This window comes from Symphodus melops, assembly GCF_947650265.1.
Source record: "Symphodus melops genome assembly, chromosome: 8".
In the NCBI taxonomy this organism is placed as follows: Eukaryota; Metazoa; Chordata; class Actinopteri; order Labriformes; family Labridae; genus Symphodus; species Symphodus melops.
Genome location: NC_136698.1, coordinates 21822231 through 21849193, shown reverse-complemented (window position 1 = coordinate 21849193; position 26963 = coordinate 21822231). Strand labels below are relative to the sequence as shown.

At 40.5% G+C, this 26963-nt stretch overlaps 1 protein-coding gene across 4 annotated transcripts in view; it reads right to left on the bottom strand.

The window, feature by feature from the left end:
- Nucleotides 1-5172: 5172 nt before the first annotated feature.
- Nucleotides 5173-26963, bottom strand: part of nlgn1 (neuroligin 1) — a 472336-nt gene continuing 450545 nt past the window's right edge. For all 4 annotated transcript variants that reach the window (XM_079350042.1, XM_079350041.1, XM_079350043.1 and 1 more), the window contains 7 exons: nt 14833-15045; nt 12287-12553; nt 11830-12191; nt 9806-9966; nt 7712-7868; nt 6478-6555; nt 5173-6049 (listed from right to left, as the gene is read on the bottom strand). In XM_079350042.1, coding sequence (XP_079206168.1) covers nt 5447-6049; nt 6478-6555; nt 7712-7868; nt 9806-9966; nt 11830-12191; nt 12287-12553; nt 14833-15045 — 1841 coding nt within the window. In that variant the 3' untranslated portion in view covers nt 5173-5446. The remainder of the gene's footprint in view (nt 6050-6477; nt 6556-7711; nt 7869-9805; nt 9967-11829; nt 12192-12286; nt 12554-14832; nt 15046-26963) is intronic.

Below are 26963 nucleotides of genomic sequence, written 5' to 3'. Positions count from 1 at the left end.
CGTCCTGTAGTGAGTGTGCACTTCGGGGGGGTTGGGGGGGGGGGGGGGGGGGGGGGGGGCAATGAGCCCCAAGTGTTTACAACCTGCAGTGTACAATGCTACTGACTCTATCTTTAAAGAACAGAGAACTTCACCCAACACCCCATGCTCAGCGGTACACCAGTCATTTGCTTGTCATCACCTGCAAACTCTTGCAGAGTTATTGAATTATCATCGTCGTAACATTATTTCAGTCATGGACCAGAGACTTCAGTAAAAAAAAAAAGAAGATGTGTTAAAGAGTGTGTTTTTAGTGGTATAGTGGTCTGGTGACTTTGAAGCTAACCCTCCTCCTCTGTAAAAACAAAGAGATGATTTTCCCTGTAAAAACTGCCAAAGCATATGAAGAATATAAAAAATGCAATTAAATTTTTGATTTTTATATGCTCCTTTAACTCTCCAGCTATGTTTTATAGTTATTAGTCCTCCGTTTAAAGGTCTAATGTTTTCTCTGTCAAAATGTAGGTGTGTGCGTCCGCCTTTCTTTAAAGTCAGCTTGTTAAAGAATTTAAGCAAAGCAGTTTTATGTGTAGAGGTTTACATTTATGATGTTATGAAGGGTAATGCAATATTTCTATTGTGACAAATAAAGTTGTGGGGAAACGCATTACGCAGACCAACATTGACATTCAAATCCTGCCTGCACAAAGCTCCAGTTGAAAATGATGATGCACTTTTGAGTCAGGCATTAATGACTTATTTTTTGTGGCAAAGAGACAAGTTTAGATGTTGACATTTTCTATCCTGTCTCAGAACATTCGGAATGAATCAACTTTATTTAATTAACGTTGTATAAACTGAATCCTGAGATATTACAAATGGGGTGAAACAATGTGTAACTTGTCTTAAATGTAAGTAATATAATCCAGAGAGTGTTAAATCTATTTTTGAAAATATCTATGTAATATAATATGCTATAACTGATGGTAGCGTGTTAATGCCATTAAGTGTGCATGACAAACATTTTTCACGTTCTCATTTACCAGTACAGGCATGCAATCTACTGTAGTGTTCTCTCAATTTGTGCAGCTATCAACATTTAATCTCCTCACTCTATTTCTTTTTGTTTGGCTGATTTATTTAAGTTTTCAGGGATAGTAGAAGTCATTGAAGCTTTCTTAATCAGTACAGCTGGCACTTCTTGCAGGGATATAAAGGTCATCTGGTGATTTTAATATCAAAAGTTGCAGATTTTCTATCTTCTCTTTTGCTACTGTTTCAATTAGCTTTGGAAACTAGACTTCTCCAGGTATGATTTAGCAATTTAATGCTTTCCCTTGCTTATATAATTCTTCATTCATGAGTTATGGCAGAATCACCAGTCTGATACCCGTTTCTAGGACCATCCGTCTAATTTTACATCCTTGAGTAACCTAGCAGAACGGCTTGTTCTGCATGTGCACATTAGGACTTCTCTGTTTATATGTGGTCACCACACATGCTAAAGCATGCTTGTTAGCATGTGTCACCATGAATAAAGCTTCTTGCAATTTCCATATTTAATTTCTAATATGTCAGGTGCTGACCTGCACTTCTCTCCCTTTTCCTCATGCGACCGTTTTCTTGTGTTTATCACCGACCATCAATCAGATAATTGAACGCATGGCACTTTTTTAATTGGCATTCAGCCTAACTGTCAACGACTTAGCATGGCCTTGCATACGCTTGACTATTTACCCATCATTGCAATTACAGGTTTAATTCAATGGTTGGGCCTTGTTTTACTCATGCCATTTCTCTGGGAGCAGTGCCTTCATTGGACGGCAGCTCAATAATATTTTAATCCTATTGATCATTTTCTGTAGCAAAGAATGATACATAAGCTACATGTTTTGTCAGGATGTTTTTTGGTTCTTCAGATGTGTCAAAGATGATGCTTTATTCATCAAATTAAAATCAGGATTTGTATAACATCTATAATTTGTAGACTCTCGTATATCGTCTTGCACTCAAGACACATTTTGCAGCTACCAAATTGTCCTTAACACATATTTTCAGTAGGCTACGAAGATAAAAGGCCTTTCTTAAACCGCCTCCTCTACACTTATACTCCAGCAAGAAGTGAACTCCATCTGACGTTACGCCCACAGCTGGATCAAGACAAGACAAATTCCCTGTATGTGTAAATGTACCTGGCAATAAAACCTCATTCTGAAGGTTTGTTAAGGTGGAGGGGCTAAATACAGCAACCAGCTTTGGGACAGTTTCCCACCACACCCAATTTTATATAAAACACTTAAAAGACTTGTGACTTAGATCCTTATTTTGCTGTTAACTTGTTGTGTGTATGATACTATTATTTTGTCTCATTTAAAAGCATTACAGTTTTGTATGTGATAACAGATCTTTAGCAGACAGAGAGTCTTCCATGATGGACAATAAAAGGTGTTGAACATGTTCAGTAAGTTCGCATTGGTACATACTCTTTGTTGGAGACTTCCACAACTTACACTCCGACGTTTGGGACGGTGCTCAAACAGAGTGGAAGTGGGCAGAGAGAGGGTGTAGGGAGTGGTTTGAGCAATGCCTAACATAAGTAACTTCTCAACCTGACATATTGTGAAATCTATTTGAGCCATCGACCTGGACTACAGATACAAGGTCATGTATTTTTTAGATCAGCCAACATAAAAAAAAAATCCTTTTTTAGTATATCTTAAGACAATACTGAGTACTCATGTCTATACAAAGCCAATGCACATCCAGGTTTTTGCACACATGGCTTAAGTTACAAGTGTGTGTGTTGACGTAGAATTGTCTGAAAGGTGGTACAATGCCGACAGACCCACGGGACTGACTTTTTACAGATTGAGATTCACATTTCTTCATGTTGTTAGCTTGTTTTGGTTTTTAAGGAATGGGAATTAAAAAGTCTCTGGCCCATGAGAATGAAGTGTGATAATAGCCTTGGAATCTTTCCTTTGTTCAAATCCCAGATCAAGCCCTTGTGGTTCACTTCTTCCACAGAAACAATCTGGTACCAACAGATGTAATTAGTTTATTCAATTTAAATCTTATCCCAAAAAGGCAACACTCCCAAAGACAGACTAGATTGTATCCCTTCCCCAACTAGCATGCTGCTGCGGTGTTATATGGGGTAACAGTAGTCTGCACTCATTATTTTGAATGACTGCACAGTGCCTGTGAGCAAACTAAAAGGGGCAGGATGTATTCTCACAGCAGAGGCCTCCACACATCGACACTTAAGTGAGGGGAAAACAGGGAGATAAGCGTTTCAGCTTACCAAGTAGCATTTCTGTGCCTGTATACAGATCTTATATCTACGCACAATAGGCTTGCCATCCAGGGTATTCCACTCTCCGTATGTTTTCATGATCACCACTTTACCCCCTGTGACTCTTAAGTGACTCTATCTGACTGCAGCCTGCTTTTGCTGTATGACATATTCTTGCTCTTGTGGCTAACACTGTTAGCTGTGGGAGCTTCACTGACCTAAGTTATGTGAGCAATGGCAACCAGGCTAGCAGAAGTCTGCAAACTGAATGCCTTTGGGCCACAAGTGGGAAAACGCTTTTGCTAAACAGCCCCACCTCTCAGCTCGGTTTAAAAAAAATGGAAAGTAGAGAATCTTTTGTAGAAATTAAGAGAAGGGTTGAAAGGATTAAAGAAGCAGCTCTTTCAAGTGAGGTAAAGACGGGTGTCTCAGCTGCTTAAAGACGCCCCTTTTTCTTCCTTCAATGTGCCTTCAAAAGGGTTAACCTTGACTTATGATGGACAGTGCATCATAGAAACATACCTACCCTGACCTTAGCTCTGCATCTTGTCTAACTTGCTCTTTCCATTTCCACAGACTTCCAGGTTTTCATTCTGTCTGTGCTTGGCCTTTGACTTGTATTATTCACACACAGGCATACATGTTTAGAGAACCTGGCTTGATAAAGGAGATGAAAAGCCAAGGTCAATGATCATACCTTTCAGATTTAAGAAAGAAAAAAATAAACAGTGCAGGTAATAACTTCTATACGGTAAAGTGATCCAATAGGTAGAATAGCAAAGAACACTGATCTTAACTGAAGGTACAATGAGATTGATTGATAATGTAATGTGATTTACCCACTATCAAAAAATAGTACCAACACACAGAGTACAAAACTAGTCCTTATAAGCCCAGCTCCACTCAAGCTATATTATGTTATGCAAAAAAGTTTTACTATATCCCCAGCCCTTCCCTTCCCTTTCCTGCCCCGTACTCCAGCTCCACAACATCTGCAACCTGGAACTTCATTTCCCATGGTCCTGTGAGGTGTATTATTCCTGTAATCCAATCAGGAAATCCTTCGGAAATTGCTCCAATGCGAGGGAGAAGGTGAAAATTATTCTTAATAATGACATAATCAGCAGAGCAGCCATCAAGCAGATAAATTGTCATGCGCATCGTGCTAAAATATCCAATTATCCTTTGTCCCCCAGCTCTCTGCGTTGTAGTTGGAACTGCCAGAAAGCCAGTAGGTGGATCCCAACTTCCCACTGGTTCAGTCCTGCTGGCAGGTTTACAGTATAGATGTCCCCCCAAGAGAAGAGGGCTTTAAACAGCCTTGGTGCTTAGTGTACAGATCTAGATATGTAAATAGGTTCTATACAATAAAACTGTTCCCAATCCTCAAAAATAAATGGATGAAAAGTATCTGTGACATTTTTTTTTCCTCAAAATGGTTCCATTGTGCATACAGGGTTTCTTGGAACTTCGCAGTTCTTTCTTTGAGCTATTCATCTATAGTTTTTGCTGTATCTTACATAGCCTCCATTTATGAAGTCAGCACATGCCTAAATTGGTTTTGCGCCGCATCTACTCTGTGCCCCACGAACAGAGTAATCTGCAGCGCGACGCCAAAGGAAAACAATATGTTTTCTTTCTTTTACAAAGTGCTCCCCTCTTCTCACCTCCGAGGCGTGTCTGATGCTCTGTTCTGCTTCCAGATAATACCGTCAAGCAGTCATTTGTCAAAGGATCCCGAAGGCCATATCTGTCGCTAGAAAGAAAAAGTTGTTTCCTGTACCTTGGTTTGCTCTAATATCAGAACAGAAATAATAATAAAAAAACATCCTCCTTCTTGTCTAAGCTTCAAGTTTTTTTTTTCTTCCACTGCATGTACTTTTTTCTTCTTGTCAATTATTTTTCTACAAAAAACATAATTATTCTTTTTTTTTTTTTTTTTTCCTCGTGTCCAAATCACAAGTAATCCAATGACTATATTCCCTCAGGTATGAACAGGGTGTCAAACAATCCCAGCGTTATTCCATGGGTGTCTGGCAACTCCAGGCTGACTTTCAGCTCCTGATACACCTGTGTTTGTCAACTTGTCGGCCGTAAGTTCTCTGCTGTAGCAGTGGCGTTAGATTTTGCCTCAGCCATCAGAGTCCTGCCTGCGTGGGTGTATCCACTGGGCTATACCCGGGTGGTGGAGTGTGAGTGTGGGTGCGGGTGGGGAAGGGTGTTATTCTGCCCACTGCCGGGGAAGGTGTTGAAAGAATGGAGTGAGGTCAGCCCCCCCATGGTGCTGGGGATCATGGTTATGGTGTTTGGCGTCATGAGAGGGATGTCATCTGGCGAGCGCCTCATGGCTAGAGTGTAGTCCGGTGGGCAGGCAGTCCTCAGCACCATGTCGTGCGCGTGCAGGGAGTCACCCACCCCCCTGCAGTCCCGGTCCAGGTCTGAGTGCTGCTTCATCTGCAGGGACATGATCTCCTCCTCCTGTGTGTGAGCCAGGTCGTTGGCAGCACTCCGCTGGGGGCTGCAGCGCCTGTGGACATCATGCCGGCGCTTGTCCTTTTTGTAGTAAAGTGCGGCGAAGGCCAAGATGTTGAGGAAGAGCAGGGAAGCTCCGACGGCGATAGTCACGGACAGCTCAGTGGAGTAGTCCCGCTGGTCCACCAGATGTGGCTGGTTGTGGCTGTCCTGTGTCTCGGTGGGGAACGGAGTCGGGTTAGGGCGTTTGGTCGCCGGAACCTTGTTCTTTGGGGGGCGGTTGGTAGCTTCTGGTGGAGGGATCTGCAGACAGAAATCAGTCACACAAACAGTTTTGACAAAGCAAATAAGGTGTGAGGAAATCATACATTTGTGCAAGACTACAATGTGAGCTTATAAAGACAAACTCATTTATTAAACCAGTGTGGGCATTTAGCTGAAAAGCCATGCTTTCACCTCGGTGTGGATGTTTATATTTTTCCTGCAATATAAATTTAAAATGACTTCGATATATTATAAAAAAATAATTGATAACGTCCTAGATTGCAGTATGGAATCCCTGCTACTTACTTATAGTTAAGCTGATGCATATAACCCACATTACTGCCCATGACATGGGGAGCTGTGAATTTCTCCCACATCATTATGTAGCTTATTGCTTTGGTACCGACTTTGCTGTGGAGGAATCCACCCAGGTAGTTAAATAAGAAGCACGATGATTTGGTACCAACCTTGGTGGTGGTGGGGATGAGCTGGGTGACCTCATTGAGGCTGTGCAGATGAGGAACAAGCTCCAACCACAAGTTGACCTGAGGACATGACAGGGAAAATGAAGTCAGAGAAATTTAACCACCATACATAAGAACTGCCTTGAGCACACCAACATTTGTGTAACATGAGGATGAGAATGTAATCAATTTCACAACTTGGAGTAGTTACTGTATACCTAAAATGTTAATCCAGCTATACTGTAAGCAACGTATCAGATCAGGAACTGGATGTGTGGTAAAAGTGGGGTGATGGGAGTAGGGAGGGGATTGCTGTTTCAAGAAGCATAGTACATAACATAATGGATATACACAATTACATCAGTTCAACTACACATTAAAAAAGCCAAAAAAACCCCAAAAAAACCAAGAACTACCAAAAGACAAATCCCAAGGATTTTCTCAGTAATACGAAATGTAAAAAAAAAAAATAGCCTCATGTTTCCTGATCTGCAGTAGTTGTTAATTCATAATATATATCTTAGGGACATGTTGTGACTGTCATTCGTAATAAAAATTCCTGCTCTCAATTGTAACAAACAACACAGTGACTACTGATTTCAAGTAGAGACTGAAAAGAAAATACGCCATCTAATGGTTCAGGAATTTTGTTTTTCATACAAAAAACTCCTGTCCAAGTCCACGTACATTTTGCAGGCCTTGATTAATTTTTGGATTGCATCAAACCTGGCTTTATTAGCCTGGGAAACTGATATTACGAATGTCTGTGATTTCGTTCAGTTTGGGTACACTGTGAAAAAAATGATCTTATTGTCAGCAGACTACAATCTATTCTGAGTAGTGATGACCATATTTGGAGAAACGTATATCATATGGAATGTCTCTGGAACAAAATGTATAGACTCAGCTAGCGGTGTAATGAGAGATTGTTCTTAATAGAAGCTTGACATTCAAAGTGTAAAGGTGATATGATTCTCCATACCATGTATAGAGATATCTAAAGCTGGAAGGAATTTGTGATGTATGTTGTGTAATGTATTTAATGGATGCACAGAGATCATTAAACTGTTTTATAGATTCAGCATTAGGCTAACCCCCTTACAGAAACCTTTGGAAAACATAATCGTGGTTGGAGAAGGCAAGGTTCATTCCACAAATATATGTATCCCATTCAAAGATGGCATTTGTCGGTATTTGAGAGAAAAGGTTCTAAACAGCAATAGACATCTAAGTGTACCTTGTTGGCCCGGTAGTGCTCTTTGACCCGCGGCTTTAGGCCAATGTGCAGGTAGAGCTGGTCTTTCTGATTGTAGCGTGTCCAAGCTACTTCCTCAAAGCGATTGGGCTTGGTGTGGATGAACTTGGTGTCCTGGGGGACCGGCTGGTTGGGGTCCCTGGAAAAGAACAAAGGAAATAATTTAATGAAATCACAGATAAAACAATGCAACAGTACACAAATTACCTTCTGTATTTTATGCAATCCTCCCTTGTAATACTTTACTAATGTGACTTTGTTGTCAGAAAGAACTGAAGTTTAAATAAATAAAAAAAAAAAAAAAACAGCCCTGAGACACGACTGTCTGGTTTATTAGAATTTTAATTTTGACCTAAGTGTAGCAACTCCCTCCGGTGAATCAGTGTAATTATGAACATGGAGGTATGCAGTGTTGAAATGAAGCCCCGAGGTTTCATCGAATATTAATCAAGAGTGTCTGAGATATCACACCTGATAAAATCAAAAAAAGGTCAAAATCAGTATTATTGCTCACGGATGATTAGTTTTCTAAAGATTCTGATTTAATCAAAAGGTCTTAAGAAAGCTAATATCATCAGAAGATACACTAATTTTAACTTTCATGCTAAAAATTCAGTCTTACACTTTATTTTCCTCTCTATATAATTTAAACACATAGGCTTACAACTGAAGGATATATTCTTCTGTTCAACCATGCACATAATTTGCATAAAGTGTGTGCTTCATGAGTCATTACAAATATTGTGTGCCTTCTACATTTGGAGGAGATAAAGCATGAAAACATGTGAATGAACTGCATGGTAAATGCAGGTCAGCATCCCTATCTGAACTCACAACTTATAAGCAGAACAGTGTAGCTTTCAGTCCACATTTCACATGGGATCCTGTGCTAAATAGACCCGCTTACACTTAATCTGGGCTGAACAGAGCTAGCCATTTAAGCTATAGAAGCCCATTCAGACCCAGTGAGCGCCCCATTGTCTGAAAAGCGGAATGTGGAGCCAGCCAGACCCCATCAGGATCACGCTTAACCATTGAAATTGGTGGCATAAATCTCCCAGGTACCCGACATTCCACGTCAATTTGGGGTTATAGAGTAGATAATTAGAGCCTTTCTGTTCCCTTTAGGGCTACTGGGCATCGCAAAGGAAAAAAACCAATGTCCCCCCATTACACCCTCAAAAAACAATTACTGCTATGACTATATGCTGAAAGGCAACGTGGGAATGAGGGAGGGAAAAAAGGATTTAAATTTCATCCCATCGAGAATGTCACTCTTCAGGTTATGTCCATTAATTAAGAATGCACTTGAAGATATGTTGAGGGTGTCTGTGTAGAATACCAATTACACTACACAGTCCATTAAACAGGATAGCACAATTCACTTCTTCTGATTATCAAATGTAGGTTAATATTGTGGAAACACAGTTACAATGAAATTGTCAATTAGCTCATGGGCTTGTGATGCTAATTAGATGTTGATCAAGTGCGGTTGGAGTGATGGAAGAACACCAGCCAAGCAAGACTGTTTATGTGACCCTGGCCTACGTTTTATTGATATATGTTCTGCATATGTATGTGGAAGCTTGCAAATTAGATCAATAGATAGTGGGCACACAGTTTGGATATTATTATTGTATAATAATATTATATTATATAATAATATTATAGATATTATTGTTCTAATCTTTTATTAGAAATCCCAGGATAAACTCTAATTTGGAATTTCATAAAGTCAAATTTCTTCTCAAGCAAATCTACCAAATTCCCTCATGAAGAGTTCTAATTCTCTTTGTCATTGAATTTAAATAATTCTGAATTAATAAATCATGGACATTTTGAATATGTTTCAAGTTGAACTGCTTAATTAAAAGAAGCTAGCTTGACATAAAAACTTTCTTTGTTTGCTTTTGGTCTCTTTAAGTTTAAGAAAAGAAACCTCATTTCATAGGTACTTTTAATGCCAACTAGTCTACCTTTAGGCATTCATCAATGTTTTGTCTAAGTCCTTGGGAATAGCAAATAGAACTTGGGTTGTGATGGCTTTTGGATGCTGTGATTTTATGGTCATCTTACCCTGTCTTGGCAAAGTTAGTCCAGTAGGTCATGACCACAGCGCTAAGCATGACGTCATTCTTGGAGAAGTTGCAGGGAAACAGCTCTGTTGGTCCAATCATGGGAAGGCCAAACACATAAGGGATCTCATCTCCGTGTGCTGCATCTGCCCACGGTGGAACCTAATGAGCAAAAGATTAATCGAATCAGATCAGCGTTATTTCATTTATGCAACAGATACAGGACACTGAAAGGCATTATTAGTGTAGCAGACATCCAGTAGAATGGCTATTGTGACACACAAAGATGTATCAGAGACTCTGGGAAACTTTAACATTTCGAAGAGAGAAGAATGGAAATGAAGTATGTTTTTTCATACAATGTTGCAAACTAGATATGGCTGATAATTCAGTGTTTATTAAAGCTAGACAAGATAAAATACAGAGATGGAACAGAGCAGCTTTGAACTGAGTGTTAAACAAAATATTGAAAGTACATGTCGCTGAAGTCTGACGTGTGAAAAATATGCCAAACAAACTGCAGAGATTTCTTCACTCATCACTTTCTTTTTCTCTCTCAAGGTCATCCTCAGACGAGCTTCCATTGTTGCTTCCAGTCATCCAGATTTTCCATACTTATGGCAAGCTCGTTGGTGCTTTGCACTCCTGCGTCTTTCTTGAAAACATCCAGAAATGTGATTGTGGGACGTCCTCGTGACCAGTGCCCACAGCACCAGTTTACTGGCTGGCAGCTCTTGGTGTCTTTGGCAGTGTCCTGCACATCTCATTCTCCTGGCTATTTTTTCACTGACCCTGGATAGTCCAGTATACAGAGTCTTGTTGGTTACATGTGCACTTTTGCTGATATTCAGAACTACACATAGCATTCAGGTGTAGCCCCCATCTAGAGCCTTCTGCAGAGTTGGCTTCAGGGTCCAGCATTCACTGCCATAAAGGAGAACAAATTCCACTGTCACGTAGAAGAAGCTGAGTTTGATTTGTCGAGGGAGGTTGGAGTTCCATACACTGGCCATGCCATTCAGGGCTCTCCATACAAGTGCCTTTCTCACTTTTGGATTTTCCTCTGTCGAGTTGACCCATGAGCCCAGGTACTTGAAGTCGTTGACTTCCTTTGAAGCAGTGCCTCCTGTTGTTGTAAGGGGTGGGTATTCCGCTTGGATGTTGTAGGTGATCACCTCAGTTTTCTTGGCATTCAGCCGGAGGCCTACCTTGACATACTCTGACTCCACTCTGCTCAAGAGCTCCAGTGCTGGCTCCATGTAGTTTGAGACTTTTTTTTTTTTTTTTTTTGGACTGCACAATTTGTTGTAAGACTGGTGTGTAAGCAACAAACCACTGTATACATCTATATATTTAAAAAAAAAAAAAAAAAAAAAAACTTGCAGTCAAGCAGAGGGAAGCCAAATTAAAAAAGGTACAACTTTGAGAAACTCTTGAGGAACAAAGTGTAATTAAAATAAACCCAGACTTTATTTTGTTCCCTGGTGAAACTTTATCTCTTGTAATCGTAAATCAGTCGTCCCTTTAGGGCTTACAGAAATTCAGTTTTATTGTCTAAAAACAATCTGAAGTCGATTTCTTCCAAAAACCAGATACATAAGACACGAAAACAAAAACTATGTCTGATTTTCATGAATTGCTCGTTTTAGATTTTGGTGAGGATCACAAACTTATTAGTGGACAAGGATTCCGTCAGTACATTTAAAACCAAAGGGTGAGTTCCAGTTTGATCAATTAATAGCTTGATGCTAATGAAAATGCATCCAAGTCACACTTACTAAGTCAAATGGATGTCCCTATGAGATGAAAATATTAAAGTTATATGTTTTACTTCAGGACTGTACAGGGACGGAACAAGTGAAAACGATTTCAATGACTTTCAGTTCCTGGCAATTCAGTGATGATTGCAGTGCGAGTTAAACATGCAGAAGCACTCCACACAGACACACAATCTTTGTATTTCATTAGCTACAGTAGATAGGATACATAGGATATATGGTCATACTATCATAGCCACAGACCCACCTGTTCTGTTTGGCAGTGGTGATAGAAGGCATAAAAGTATGTTGGTGACCCGAAGCTGGAGTGCAGGTCAGCTGTTGCAACTGCCGGTGCCACCCACTGGTGATCAGTAAAAAGTGCCAGGAGTGTCTTCCTTCGGGTCTCCGGGTTGTGTCTGTCAGCCCAATCTGTGTACATGAACTTGATGGTCTCTCTGAGGATGTCTTTGCCTTCGGGGTAGCCATAGAGGTCATCCACAAAGCTGGACACAGCGTAGTCAAAGTCGTTTGCCTGGACGCCGTTTTCGTTGTCCACGATGAGCTCCACAAACTTAAGGCCCTCCCCTTGGTTTACTCCCAGCATGATGTCATAGTTGAGGAACTCACCTTAAAAGAAGATGGGACATGTGATTGTTTAGGGAAGACATTCAGGGAATATACAGTGCAGGAAATGTCCCTTTAAAAGAAAATGAAAAGGATACCTTGCTCCATGAGAATCTGAGGGTCATCTGGTATAACATCCCCATCAATAACCGGCCCAAAGGCGATGTGGTAACGAGCTGGCTGTATGTCTTGATCCACAAGCTCTTTGTACGGTTTTCTTTGAAGGCACGCCACAAGCTCTACAGTGTCCTCAAGATTACAACCGACCTTACGGGCCAGCATCCGAGCGTACTTGGCTGGTTGAAAACTGACTGCCCAGCTGGACAGAGCGGTGCCACTCTGGGCAATCGCCCTCTGGAACAGGCCTGGAGAGCAAAACAGCATCAAGGTCAGGAAGGAAGGAAAGAAACAAACCAATATGCCCTGAGAATGACATACTGTATAATGGCAAACAAAAATATACATTGGACACTGGAAAAAGGAAGATATTTGATGGGAAGCAGGCTGAAGATATCAAGGAAAGTGTCTGTGTCTTTATTTTGGGATTTCTGTTGTGTGGCTGTGTGTTGAGACATTTCTTCTTGTCGATCATTGCGCTGTTGTGTGGTGCTTACCGACAACAGTCTGCAGATCATGTCCAAATGAAAACATAGCACACAGGTAAAAATTGATGCCTCTCCTCTGCTCTGAGTGCTGTCAAATGTTAGAATAATAGACCATTTTACTTACATTCAAGTATGATTTTAATGTGTTCATAGCAGTAATTAATTGTTGCTCCTTAGAGGCCTAGATCACCCAGTATAAAGACATTTTTTAAAATGCACAGCATAAAGATTTTTTGTTTACGCTAATATTTACACCAGATACTTTATTAATATGTTTTAGTCTTACAAGTTTGTGTGAATTAATCCTATTGTCTGACTTATCATTATATCAAGGTGTGTCTCTCTGTGGAAACTTGCAGAAAACACACACACCAACATAGGTTTTTGAGACCTGACAGTTAATCACTTTAATGGTCATTCCTTTAAAAGGAGTTATTAGACAACAGATGTCTGTCCAGTGTGCCAAGAGACAGACTATAGGTAGGAGATTTCTCTTCCAATAGATGGAGTTTCTGAAGGAGTGGTCAGAAGGAAGCTGCCCCGATCGGAGGACGGGGGCCTCATATCTAAAAATGCATAATTTGGTTAGATAATCTCTGTCTAGAGTATAGAAGGGTTTAGGGAAAAATAGGTTCAGCCTGTGTGAACTGATCCAGCATCTGTCTGTTGTCAGGGAAACGTAGTGAACCCAGAGACTCTGTACCTTGCATTCTTGATTCATCAGGCAAATAAACTTTGTTAACCTGAAAGAGATGTCTCCAGTCATCCCTCTCATCTCATCAAAAGAATGTGCAGAGAAATCCGAGGTAATTATTTAAAGGAGTCAGATTTCATTTTACAACATTTAGGAAAAGGATAAAATAGGCGACTTTTATCCAACACAAAACACAGCAGCAGTGGCTCCAAATGTGCAAAGTTTGCAATAACAGTGGGAAACCTTCCTAATGCATCCCCGTTGACAGCACGCAGCCCTGCTAAACGTTGCGTGCATTATCCCTTTGAAAACCTAAAGTTTGTGAATGAACGTCACAGAAGCAAAACGAAATGAATCTGTCAGTCTGTGAGTTAAAAAAAAGAACTCCCGACAGAACTAAGAGGAGTAGAGAGTGATGATTAAATGTCAGAGTAAATCACTGAAAGCTGCTGAACTAGCCCTAACGATGGGGGAGAGACACTTTAATAACAGAACCACTGCTGGCATGAAATTATGGTGTTTGTTTTTTGACGTCTAACATTGTGTTATCATAGCTAGCAGAGCATCCTGGTGTGTCTACAATGTATTACACACAACTAGATGAACACGTTTTTTTTTTGTTTTTTTTTGCCTGGGGCCCTCACAGACCCGAGAATCTCTACTGTGGAGAATTGTGACCTTGACCACAACTGCCCAAGATGTCAATTTAGAGCAAAAGAAAAATAAAATTTCATAACATTTCTATAATTTTTTTAACATTAACATTTTATATTGTCACCCATAACAGTCAAAATGCTAATTGTTCACCCACAATGAATACTGTAGGAAAGATGACTGTAGTCAGAGGTCAAATTGCCAACATCAGTCAGCCTGTATTAAAAACTCTCTAAAGTGAGTTTACTAGTGTTAGCACTAACAAATTATTCCACTTGGTATTGAGACACTAACCTTGCAGGTCACAGTTGACCCTTTGGAGTTCTTCATAAATATTTAAGGAGCAAAAATTGCATAAATGAGCTGAAATAAAAGTCTGTCTACAACACCGAGCAGTTGGAGAAGTTAGAAAAGTTTTGTTTTTCATTTGGAGAATTAAGTCCATAGTAAGAACCAATGGTGCTCATAGGGCGCACTCACACTGGACAATCAGTACCGTGCCTAACATGATGTGCATCTCTACCATGCTGAAGCACACCTCTTCCAAAGTGTAACGTGCCTAACTTATATATGTACTGTATATAAAATATAGTCAATGTCTTTTTTTGTAGTTCTTTGCAGTGATCAGATTAAAGTGCTAGTCTCCATACTGACGGTTGGTATCCCAGGGGAAAGGTTTATTTTTTCTTACCTTTGGTGGAGTTGCTCCAGCGATTGCCCTCAGAGTAGTGAGATAGAGTGAGCAGGTTTACACAGGAACCTCCGGCGCCGGAGCCGAACACAGTGATACGTAACGGGTCGCCGCCGAAGGCTGCAATGTTCTCGCTGGTCCAACGCAGAGCCTGGATCAGGTCCAACAATCCATAATTCCCTTTAGCTGCCTGGTCACCTGTACTCAGGAACCCTGCAGAAGGAGACAAAGAACAGAAGACACGTTAGATTCATACTTCCTCTTTTCATACTTCCTCTTTTCTTTTGAAGCATCTCAAACAAAGTGTTGGTTGTTTCGAGTTCAGCTGTAGAGAAAATTTGAGCGTCAAACAGAAAAACAAGACAAAAAATGAATGGGTCAGTGGAAGAAGGTTAACCTCATCCTTTGTCCCTGTAAAAAGTTAATTGTCCTCCATAAACTTCCTTCTACCATAGTAGATAACGTGGCATATTTTTTCGCTGTACATGAAGTTAAGACTACAGTCTTTCAAATAAGTTTGACTAATGTTTGACCAGCTCTGTCTTTGATGTTTGAGGAAACAACACAAATCACAATGGGAAGACTACAATCTTTCCAGAAGTATCAATAAAAGAATAGTGGAATAAACTCCAAGTATAGTAAAGCATGAAGTGAAGTGATAAATGTACATATTCATCAATAGGCTTTCAAAGGTGCTCGTGAAATACATTAGCAACCATTATATGGTATTATGCATTAATCTCCACTTCCAGCTGCAGCCCCCACCCCACATTTTTTCTTCCACCTTGGCAGTTAAACCCCTCAGGTATTCCAATTCTTGTCAATGCAGCTGCATAAAGATCCATAGGTGGTATGAATGTTCAAGTCCATGCTGCCCAAGTACTCCCGCAGGAGAGCTTGAGCCTTTTACAGCAATCAATGTCCTAACCCCCCCTCCATCACCCCAGCTGCAATTTTGGTGCCTCCCTTATTTCCATACTAAAAGCTCCATTACCTGCTGCAGGTGTCCAGGGATTCCCCCACACCCATCAACCACACGCATAAACCTTTCCCCTCCACCTCCGAGCTTCACATCTTTTCCTTCCTCTGTCCTCTTCTGTCCGTTCTCATTCTCACCATTGAACCACTCTGTGACTAACTGGAGAGCCCATTACACAGTGTCAGTCAACACTACAGTCCCACCTCCTCCGAGACACATTCAGACCACACGTACAGACACGTGGAGAAAAGCCTCTCAGGATGTGCTGTAAAAAGGCTGCAGGAAGAAATGATGTCACTACTTCTCCTTGGACAAATATGTTTTAGTCCACATCTAGAAGCTGGAAAACAGCATTATGTAATGTAAATTCCTCAAAATGATGGCCAGCGAAAAAAGCCTTGAGAAGTAGATTTAGTTCATTTGGACAACACTTATTATATCAAAACAACAACAACAGGGTTATGTAACTCTCCCCAATCTCCGGCTCTGTTTGTGGTAAAAAAAAAACAAAAAAAAACAGCACTGTTCTGCTTTGCAGCTCTTTTGTTCACTGTTTCGTCAGTCACTAAATTCTACATTTGGAATTAAAAGTGCAGCAACAAATGGAGAGGATATTGCTTTTAAGCTGCACGCTGAAAAGCTTAGTGTATAATTGTAATTGGCCATAACAAAATAGTCACCAGAAATAAAGACTAAATACTACAGCCTGCTGAAATTAATGAGAGTAATGAGATACAATACAGGGCAGACAGTTGACAGTTAAGTAGATAAATCAGGTTGTTCCGCCTATAGTAACAAAAAAAATTGTAAGCGGATGCCTGCCACATTAGTCTAAATGCAAAGGGTGGCAATATTGCAATTCTTAACGGCTCTTAATTTTAAAAGTTGGCTGATGAAACTGATGACTGACACCGAGGAATTCATTTGTCCCTGCTGCCATGGCCTTTTTAAACGATTGCTTGTGATGCTCTTTTCATCTGTTTTTAACCATCGTATTTTTTGTTTTACTTCTTAATGTCCTTCTTATTATGTTGATCGTTGGCTGGATGTATGTACGATTTTAACGCTGAATGTGTAACAAATTGCCCTCTCATAGCGATAATAAATGAAATGAATGTGCTTTATTTCGAAGAAAATCCACCGAAGAAACAAAAATAAAGGAAGGGAACTGTATCTTGGCATAAGCAGCCGCTTTAGATGTGGAAAATGTATCTTGGAAAATGATGTGGTAAGTAGACAGTATGAAACACTGTTTTTCCTGAAAACTCCTGAGCTGTCTTTTATCTGAGTTTACTCTGGATCATTGGTGTAGATGGCCTACTGCTATTATACTTCCACAAATGATTTCCTAACAATAGAGATAATTTTTCAACTGGGTGGACCGACTCCAAAGGTCACCGACCGGGCATTTAGTTTTAAATTAAATGTTTTGTTCAGTCGCACCAACGTCCAAAAACATCACAAAAAAAGGCAAACCAGCTTTTCAAAAAACAATGTTGTGGACAACATACAGTGTGAGCAGAGATTCAGCAGGAAAGGTTAGCCAATTAAACACACCAATAATGTCGAAGGTTCGGGACGATCAAGAAGCGTACTCCAATCATTTCATCATCCTCCTGTTTTTAAGACAGGGATGCACGTATGACTCGTTTTGTTTAAATAACAGCGTTATTTATATTATAGTTTGCCAATGACATTTCATTGACCAGTAAACAGTCTAGGGTGAACTGTGCCTCTTACCCAATGAAAAATGGAATTGGCTCCAGCCCCCGCAACCCTGAATGGGAAGAGCGGTACAAAAGAAGGATGAATGTATGGATAGTTTTCCTTTTTTTTTTTCAATGCATTACTATGAAACATCAGCCAGTGGATACATATGCACTAATGATGAGTAAGACATGATGGATTTATTGTTGTTTTAATGAAATTAGCTGCACTGACATTTTCCTTAATCCTGGATGAGGCCCAAAGGTAAACTTGGTCAGTTCAGTATCGTGTGGAGAAATTCTCTCCCGCACATGCGCTTCTCACCATGAATGCTTGCGATCATATATGATAAGAATACTTCCCAACAGTTTGATTAGACTTCCTCTAGACAATCAATACGCAGTACATTTGCCATCTGCACACTCTCGCTGACACCCACAGCCCGTGTGTGTCCCCCGATGACTGCTTAATTGGGTTTATTCCTTTTCTATTTGCCTTCTGCTGGTTTATTTATTTATATGTGTGTTTCTTGATCAAAGCCTAATCTTGTGGAAGCAACAGAAGCCATCAACAAGAAAGATTTTAATTGATTCAATTTAGCTGCAGTGCAGGGATGGGCTGGCAATCACAACGAGCAAGCAAGAGGAATGATTAGTACACAGAGAGTGGTGGGGCACCAGGGCAGGGTTCGCTCGCCCGCTCTCTCTCTTTCGCTCTCTCACACACAGACACACAGGTCTTCTAATGCAGCTATGTTGAAATACCATAATTATGCAAAAGCAAACATGTTTGATTTGGGATATCTAAGCCACACAGGGTTTACAATTGAATTCGACTATAATCCTAATACGGATCAAATTTAAATTCTGTTCCTTACAATACAATTCATTAGTGCAACTCTTTACTGGCAGGTCTAACTGCATGCATCAAACCCCTGCAGATGGTCTAAAAATGCAGCAGCACGACTGGTCTTCAACCTCTCCAAAAGAGCACAAGTCGTTCCTCTGTTCATCTCTCTCCACTGGCTCCCAGTTACTGCTTGCATCGAATTTAAAACTCTGCAGCTCGCTTACAAAAACAGCTCCTCCTAAACCACACTCTGTCATCCAGAGCTACACTCCCCATCGCCTATTACTCTACCTCTGCCAATTAAAGGTGTCTGATCCGATCTTGACAACAGATTCCCCCCCCCCCCCCCCCCCCCCCCCCCCACACACACACACACACACACACACACACCCCGCTGGTGGAACCAACTACCAAACTCCATTCGACATGCAGTGTCTCTTCGCGCCTTTTAAGAAAAAGCAAAAGACACAGCTCTGTCATGAACTCTTATGGACTTAATGATATTGATGTTAATTTTTTTGTTTGTGACAATGATGAGGTTTAGGATGGTTTTGATGCTGATTACAACACTCAAGAACAGCTGCTGATGTCTGTCAGCACCTGTGTGTCCGGCTTAAAACTGTTTGTTTGCACTTCCTGACCTTTCTCTCGATATCCTTGCTTGTGTTGTTCTTACTCTCTGATGTGCGTCACATTGGATAAAAGTGTCCGCTAATGAATTGTAGAACCAATGTGGAACATGGCCAGTCTGACAACATGATAACAGATTATTTCCTCTTATACATTCTTGCAGAACAGTTAGTTTTTTGGTCTTTAAGAAAGTTAACACATGATATCAAATAAATGCAAAGGTGCAGTGGCATTGAGAAAAAAAAGAAAGAAAAAAACCTGTGTGGCCAACACAGAGAGTCAGCGAGCTAGCAGCTAAGTGGAAGGAAACATAAATGTGTGAAGGGATGTTTGCTATGAAGGGAGCTCCAAAAGTATCTCATCAAACTGCTGAATTGCATCTTCTCTGTTTTTTGGAACACGAAACTTTAAATAAAGTTTGAAAATACCAGTCACTCACATTCAGTCTGATGGTGATTAAGCATCATGGGGGTGACAGATGTGACTAACTTTAAGTTGCAGCCAGACGATATCCTGATATGTAATACAAAACACATCTGGGTGGAGAAGTTTTTTATATCCCTCTGGGATTGTTAACAGTTTGAGAAGCATGTTGAAACCAGAATGTTCCAGACACCAATTATCTTGTCCCAGTTATCTGTTTATAGGGAGTATATAGAAACTGTCCTGTCTATAGAAGGACTTTAACTGTGTTCTCAAATATGCAAAACCAATTGTGAGGGCATCTGTTGTGTTGGCAAGGACACAATAGCCAATGAGAGCCATAAACTCTCCTCCTCTTGACCTAGCTTGACTCATTTCAAAGACCGTTTTCCCTACTTTGACTGTTTAAATAAAAGTCCTGCACAGCATGCAATGTTTGAAGCTATCCCTTCTGATGTTCAAGTCTTTGGTGGTGAAGTCATGTGAATGCTGCGTGTTATCAGCCCTTCAGCGGAGGCCTCACACACTCCATTTTCCTCCCCTGTGTCAGGTGGACCATATGTGTCTGTGTCCAACGTGTGGCTAAAAGCTACCGTCCCTGATCAGGGAGGCTGTGATACTGCCGCTCGGCCTCTAAGCTCCCCAGGATGACAATATTAAGGTGAACCCTGATCCAGAAATCCAGCTTTTATCCCCACTATCTCTGTTCAACCAGAGAGGGAATGCCAGAAGAGGAGAAAGATGGAATTTTTCATTTAATACTTCTCTCTCTGCACACATCTATTTTTCACAGTCATGGTCTGTAAACCATAATCCTCTCTCTCTCTCTCTCTCTCTCTCTCTCTCTCTGCTACTATCTGTCCTTTTGACTCTGCGTGTCATGAAAGGCAGAATAAGAAAGAATGGTAGAGGAAAAACATCAGCACTGAAGCAGGTAAACTGTAGCAGCAGATGTGGCTTATAACAGCGAGTGAAATCTAAAGACAGAGCTGAATTCAGAAAACAAAATGTAAGGGGCTGCTGCAGTGCAAGATGAAGATGAATACATTGATACAGAAAAAATAAACAAGAATACAGACACAAAGGCAAATAAGGTGAGAGGTGACAATGAAATAGAGAAGTATATAAAAGCGGTAAGGTCCTTTACCTCCTTTTTGTAAACATAAGGATGAGCACGGTCTTGTTACCTGCTCTTTCGTTAATGTTAACAGACGCTATATAAATAAAGATTGATTGATTGATTGATAAAAGAAGACAAAAGGTCAAAAATGAAATAAAGACGGAAAAAGGTCCAAACGTGCCATTAAAATTGCATGAAGGGTAAATATGGATCCCCCCCCTCCCTTTTAACATGGCCTAAATAATTTAATTCAGATATGGGGAGGCAGACATTAAAATGCCTGAATAAAGCATTAAAAATAAAAAGTTTGAAATGATCCTCTAAATAACCAAAGTGTATGCAAAATTATTTCTTTCAGCGATGCATGTAATGTTTCACTGGCCCTGACTTTTAGATTCTGTCCTCAAATACCTCTGGTGTTAGAAAAGTCAATGAGGAGGTGCAAAAAACTGCAGTTCACTTGAGACTGGTTTCAAGAGCCACAGAAGTCACATTAAAAAAAAGCCTGTTTTTATAGCAGAGATCACGTTTACAGCCTAGTACAAAAAAAGTAATAGGTCTTATTAGTTATTGTCCTCATGGGCACAGACTGTACAGGGAATCCATGATAACAAATCTGTTTTGATTTAATGTATGACATGTTTTATGCATAAAAAGGTGCATAGTTGACATGATTGGGCAAAATGTAACATTTCATCAAGTGGCTTGAAACCCGCCTCAGCTCCATCTCTCAGCCTGTCGTTAGGTTGACTGAAAATGATCATGAGACAGCATTTCCATCATGGCGGCTGCCGCCGATGAGCCTCCACGGCCCCTGCAGGAACAGATATGTGATCTCACTCAGGCTTTGTCCATTAATATTGACTGTCTATATTTTTACACTCAGAAAAATACATAGCACTCTTCCAGTAGAACACAACTGCATCGCTTATTGCAAAACAATTAAAAAAAACAACAAGAATACATCTACAGTATATGCTCACACAGTAACCTCAGTGTGTATTGTACACTCCTCACCCTCCTCCTGCCCTACAGTCTGAGGGTTGTCTGCTCAAAACAAATGTAGCAACAGCGGCTCCAAATATTTACAGAGCCTCAGCAGCGCTCCATCTATATCTGCTCCCTCCATGCAACAGCCCCGAAGACAACAGAGAGCCGAGGGCAACCAGCTGGGGAATATGCTGATGAGGCACAAAGCATCTCTCACTGGAAATAATGAATGTGGAGCTACAGGATATTCACTCATTCAACCTTTATTTAGACAGCACTGGGGACAAAACAGAGAGGGTTCTTTTTACAGGTGTGCCCCTGTTTGTGTGATGACGGTTAAAACCTAAGTGTATCATGGTAAGGATTGTGCATTTTCAGTCGTCTACAGATTATCACTGGAATGAATGTTTGGTTAAATTAATTATGAATACATTGGCCCTCACTGTCGCTCAAATGTTATGTTCAAACTGCAACCCAGCAGCCCACCACTTGTAGCTATAGAGCGGCTCAAGTGAAAGGGACTGCTCTACCCACTCTACAACCCAGAGGTACACAAGCACGGTGAATAGTGGGTTTGGCTTTCAGGCAACCACCCTAAATATATCGTCATCAACATCATCATCAGCTGCTCTTGAGAGCTCTAATCCATTGGTAGTATTATCCTTATCAGTGTCATTAGTTAAATTCTGGAGGTGTTCATGAAAGGGCAGCAAGGTCTGGGTTTTTAGCTTTTTCTTAAAGGTGCAAAGGGACTCGGCAGATCGAATAGAGTTTGGTAGTTTGTTCCACCACCAGGGGACAACATTGGAGAAGAGTCTCATTGGAGACTAAAACCCCGTTTCCACCAAGCGGTTCAGTTGGTGGAAATGGGTTTGTCTCAGTACAGCACACATTTGGTGGCGTTTCCATAGACTAAAGCCAAATTACTGACCCATACCGTCCTACTTTTTGGTACCCTTCAATTAGACTGCCAAGTATATCGATCCAATCCTAAAAGGTGGAGCTAAACACTGTGGTCCGTTGATTAGTCCCGAACGACAGCGGCATTGAAGGACAAACACAACTCTGCCATGTTTAAATGTAAGTTTATTCGCGGCACACAGCCTTCTCTGAAACAAACTTGGATTGTGTTTTGTAACAAAGAGCCACATGCCAATGCACAGTTTCTTACTCAGAGGTGTGTTAATTGTCCTGATATGAAGCGTGTGTAGTGCAAAATCCGATGAAGTTATTTCTCCTCTTCTTTCGTTTCCTAGTTCCTCTCTCTGAAATAATAAACATGTCAGCAGCGGCGGTCACATTTGAGCCCTAAGTGCAAATAATATAATGTTGTAGTTTCTGAATAGATAAGCTGAAGCTCTGTCCTTTCTTTTCCTCTTCTCCCTCTCCTTTCATTTACTTTCTTTTCTCCTCTCATAAAAAGAAAAACAGGTCAACAGCGGTGGTCATATTTCAGAAGTGGCGCACCGTCGCTGCTAAATGCATATAGAGGGAACACTGCAATAACAAAGTAGATGAAAGGTTGGATGTTGGTCTTTGTTTACTGTGACGCCTTTTTCTTCTTTATTGAATTCATTAGCAGTGCACACTGTGTCGCGCTGTTATGATGTCACACTTTTACGTAGCTGACACGGCCATCTGCATCTGGCTTAGACGCCGCCTCCCAAACAGGGCACGCTTTGGCTGTGGAAGCACAAACAGGATCAGGCTTTACTGAACCGAAGCGCACCAAACTGTACTGATCCATACCAGACCGCTTAGAGGAAACGGGGCTTTATGGCATTCTTGTGAAGTTTGGTTTGTTTATCATCTTCCTCAAACTTTGGCAATTCAGCTACTAAATAAAACACTGCAGACAAGCTAGTTGCAAATGTTTTTTAGTTCGGAAAAAAACTCAAAGATGCTGAAAACATTAGTCAGACCTGAGATAACTACACAGGTGGGTCATCATTCTGTAAAGGTTTATCACTACATGCATCCCCTCTCACAGCAATGCATACTCAGTAGATCCAATGTTGTGTTCAAACATTCATTCGTTCAGTTTAAAGAGGTAGACAGTGGAGACAGAAACACAGCTAAATGATATGTTGGATGTATTTGAACACTCATCGAAGACACAACTATGAGGTCCAAAAAGTTTTGAAGTACAAAAACAAGCCTTGCCCCAACGGGAAAAATAAGTGCACATTGGAATTACTCAAACACTAAATGTTTGTGAGGGAAACTGCTAAATAGTCATCCTACTTTGAATCCTCCGACTAATTCAGTCACGGAAACAGCTGATGTGCTTTTGTGTGCGTTCATATTTTGTGAGTGTCTATATTTGCATTTGAAAGGCGTTACTTATCTTCAGACATCACCGAAGTTAAATGTCCATTTAAATAATCCAACCGAAGAGTGAGAGAGAGAGAGATAGAGAGAGTGAGATAAAGCCCTACACACACCTACAGAGGGGGGTAAATGTGTGTGTATGTGTGATCAGATCCTCATCATTCAAACTCTGTCATAATAATCTCTGCAGCTGACAGTGGGTGTACACATAAACATATGGTGGAGTTTCTGTGCATGCTAATGAGGAACTCAAGATGGAAGAACTCATAACAGAAAATGTAAAGATATGAAATATCAAACTCGAGCCACGTCAGTGCAATGTTAGTTGTTCGACACGCAACCCGCCTCCCTCACACCTCTGAAAACACACTCAAGGTGTTGGTTAACATAGCATGTGACAGGCTGTAAATCAGAGGCATCTATGACTGTAAATATTTGATGGTAAATGCTCCAGCCCCCTCCCTTGGACATCAGGTAATAATTCAAAGCAGCAATATGTAGCAACACCTCTGTGTATACACCTCTGTGTATACATATTCAGACATCCCTCCCCTCCATAGATTCATCACCTGCCTTCTTGCTTTTGGTTCAATTACATTCCCCCTCCTGTCCAGTCCTTTCCTCCCTCCTTCCCCCCTTATGCAAATCATATTATGCTGTCAACTTAAAAGAAAAAAGAAAGAAATGGGCCGCCGTTCGTTTTTCTTGTTCTGCACAAACAGCCCGAGCAGATTTCCCTGTTAGGGAGGTTGGTATAGATTTCCTCTTTCTGCAGACTTGAAGACTCTGAGATTTTTTAAAGATATTACTATGTGTGTGTGGATGTAAACAAACTGTTACTGCAGCTTTTCCAGCCTGGTGGAGGAAATACACAAGATACCCTGATTAGTATTATGTAAGGAACATAAGCATTACATGACAACTGGAATATTAACAAATGTTTTATTACAGAGTGCACATATACTTAAGTGTCTGTCAACAGAATAAGATGTTATGATGATTGTCTAACTTGCTTCTACTTGCACCTGTGGAAGTACTATGCTTGTCAGGGATTTTAATGTCATCATTTATTCATTACTACATAATTTTTTGGAGGGAGGTTTAACAAATAGGTGATGTATGAATTTTGATTGGTGTATTTTTTTTTTTTTAATTGTCCAACTTCCTATCGTATTGCGGTAGAAGAAGAGCATTTTATTTGTAACTATACTAATGAAAAAAAAAACGAAAAACTGTTTTGAGAATTTTGAGACAGCAAAAGACATCATTTAATTGATTATAAGGTTCGATGGGGTCATCAGACCAGTCAGAGCTCCATCACAGGTTCTGCATTTTACAGTATTTAAAAGCGCTTTTTCATTAGTTTGTGAAATTAAAGGTAAAACTGCATAATGAATATCTGAGGTAAAAATGACGTCTTCCGAACAAACAAATGGCAGCAACTTTCGCTTCAGTGTGTGATGGAATCACTGCCTGTATCGGAAGAATAGGATGTTTATCATGTAAAAAACTGGTGGATCATAATGGCTTCACAGGACCAGAGTGCATTACCCACTGCAACAGACAGACTTATACTCTGTGGTGATTGGATGGTCAATCTGAAGATGTCTCTGCACAAATATAACGCTAACCATGTGCCATGAGCATTCACTTTCATAAGATTTATTTTGGGGCTTTTTCTCCCCTTTATTGGAGGGATAGAACAGTAGATAGGTCGGATTTGAACCCGGACTGTCCGCCTTGAGGACCACAGGCTGCCCTCTAACCAACCACCCAGCCACTGTATTCACTGTCCCTTCTGCAACAGTCATAGCTATCTCTTGAATATGTCATAAAATAGTTTAAAATAAAGTGTTGAGTTGTTGGATATTCACTCTCCAAGGGAATGAACATCCAGTCTGTCTCTAGTGTGAATGTTCTCACTGAAATAGATGACTGCAACATATAAGAGATATCTTTCTACATAAGTCTGCTCATTAGGCCCTTGTGTGCCTTGACAGAGATGTGATATAATAAATGAAACATGCATATTAAAGACATGAATCATTCTTAAGAACTGGATTAGTGTGAACAAAGTACCTGAATTCTAGTAGCTTCAATCTGTCGATCATACATTCATCTCCCCACTTGAGTCTTTTTTCTGGCTGAAGAGAATTCTGAAAGGCTTCTACTTGATCCATTATGGCGTGCCTCGTATCTCATGGACACCTTGGACAGAACGATTTTCCAAGTCGGTACAGTAAGATAGATGTACATAGTGCTTCTTTTTCCCCTTCAAGTTAACGATGTTTGGGTTGCCTTGGCTGCATTGGAGTGACAGAGTGGTATCTACAGGAGAGTAAAGCTGTCTTATCTGGCACTTAGCAGAACTTGTTAAGTGTTGAATACTTTGTAATGATTGGTATAAGGATTAAAAGAAGTTACGAGCATGTTCTGGAGCGACAAGTACATTGAAAAGGAAGGCATGTGCCCGTCAAAAACCCATGTAAATTACGGTTGATGTAGCGATAACTGAATGTTGACCTCAACTGTGTAGTAAGTCTTATTAGGATTTAATAAGGTTAAAACAAATATTTTACTTCCTGTGGTTCATACTTTGTTCCTGCTGTGTTCTCACATATATAATCCATCGATCTCTCAACTTTTCACAAAGGTGCTGTTGACGTCACCGGCGCTCTTTTTCAAAATATATATCATTCCTATATTTATGCCGCTAATGGAACACATCTTGTACCCACATCCTCTTTACTCAGTGTCTGCTGGGTGTAAAATCCAATCCCAGTATAAAACATACATCTGTAAAGTAATGAAGCACTGTTGGTCATACTGCTGATGTCCACAGACACAGCGGATGTGCAGAGCTTTTATTCTCAGTGTACAAACACTTCACATAAGAGCTTCCTGTTAGGCACACACACAAAAAAAAAAACCTTAAGTGGAAAGGAGGCTTTAGAGGACCAAAGGAAGTACAACGTGGCAGTAAGTTACTATCAGAAACAAATGTATTGTGTACATTTATGTTTGTATCAATGTGTCTTAATGTCTTCTTTCAGCTTTGCGACAACAGGATATGAGAGGAGGGCTGCACACTTCCACAGGCAG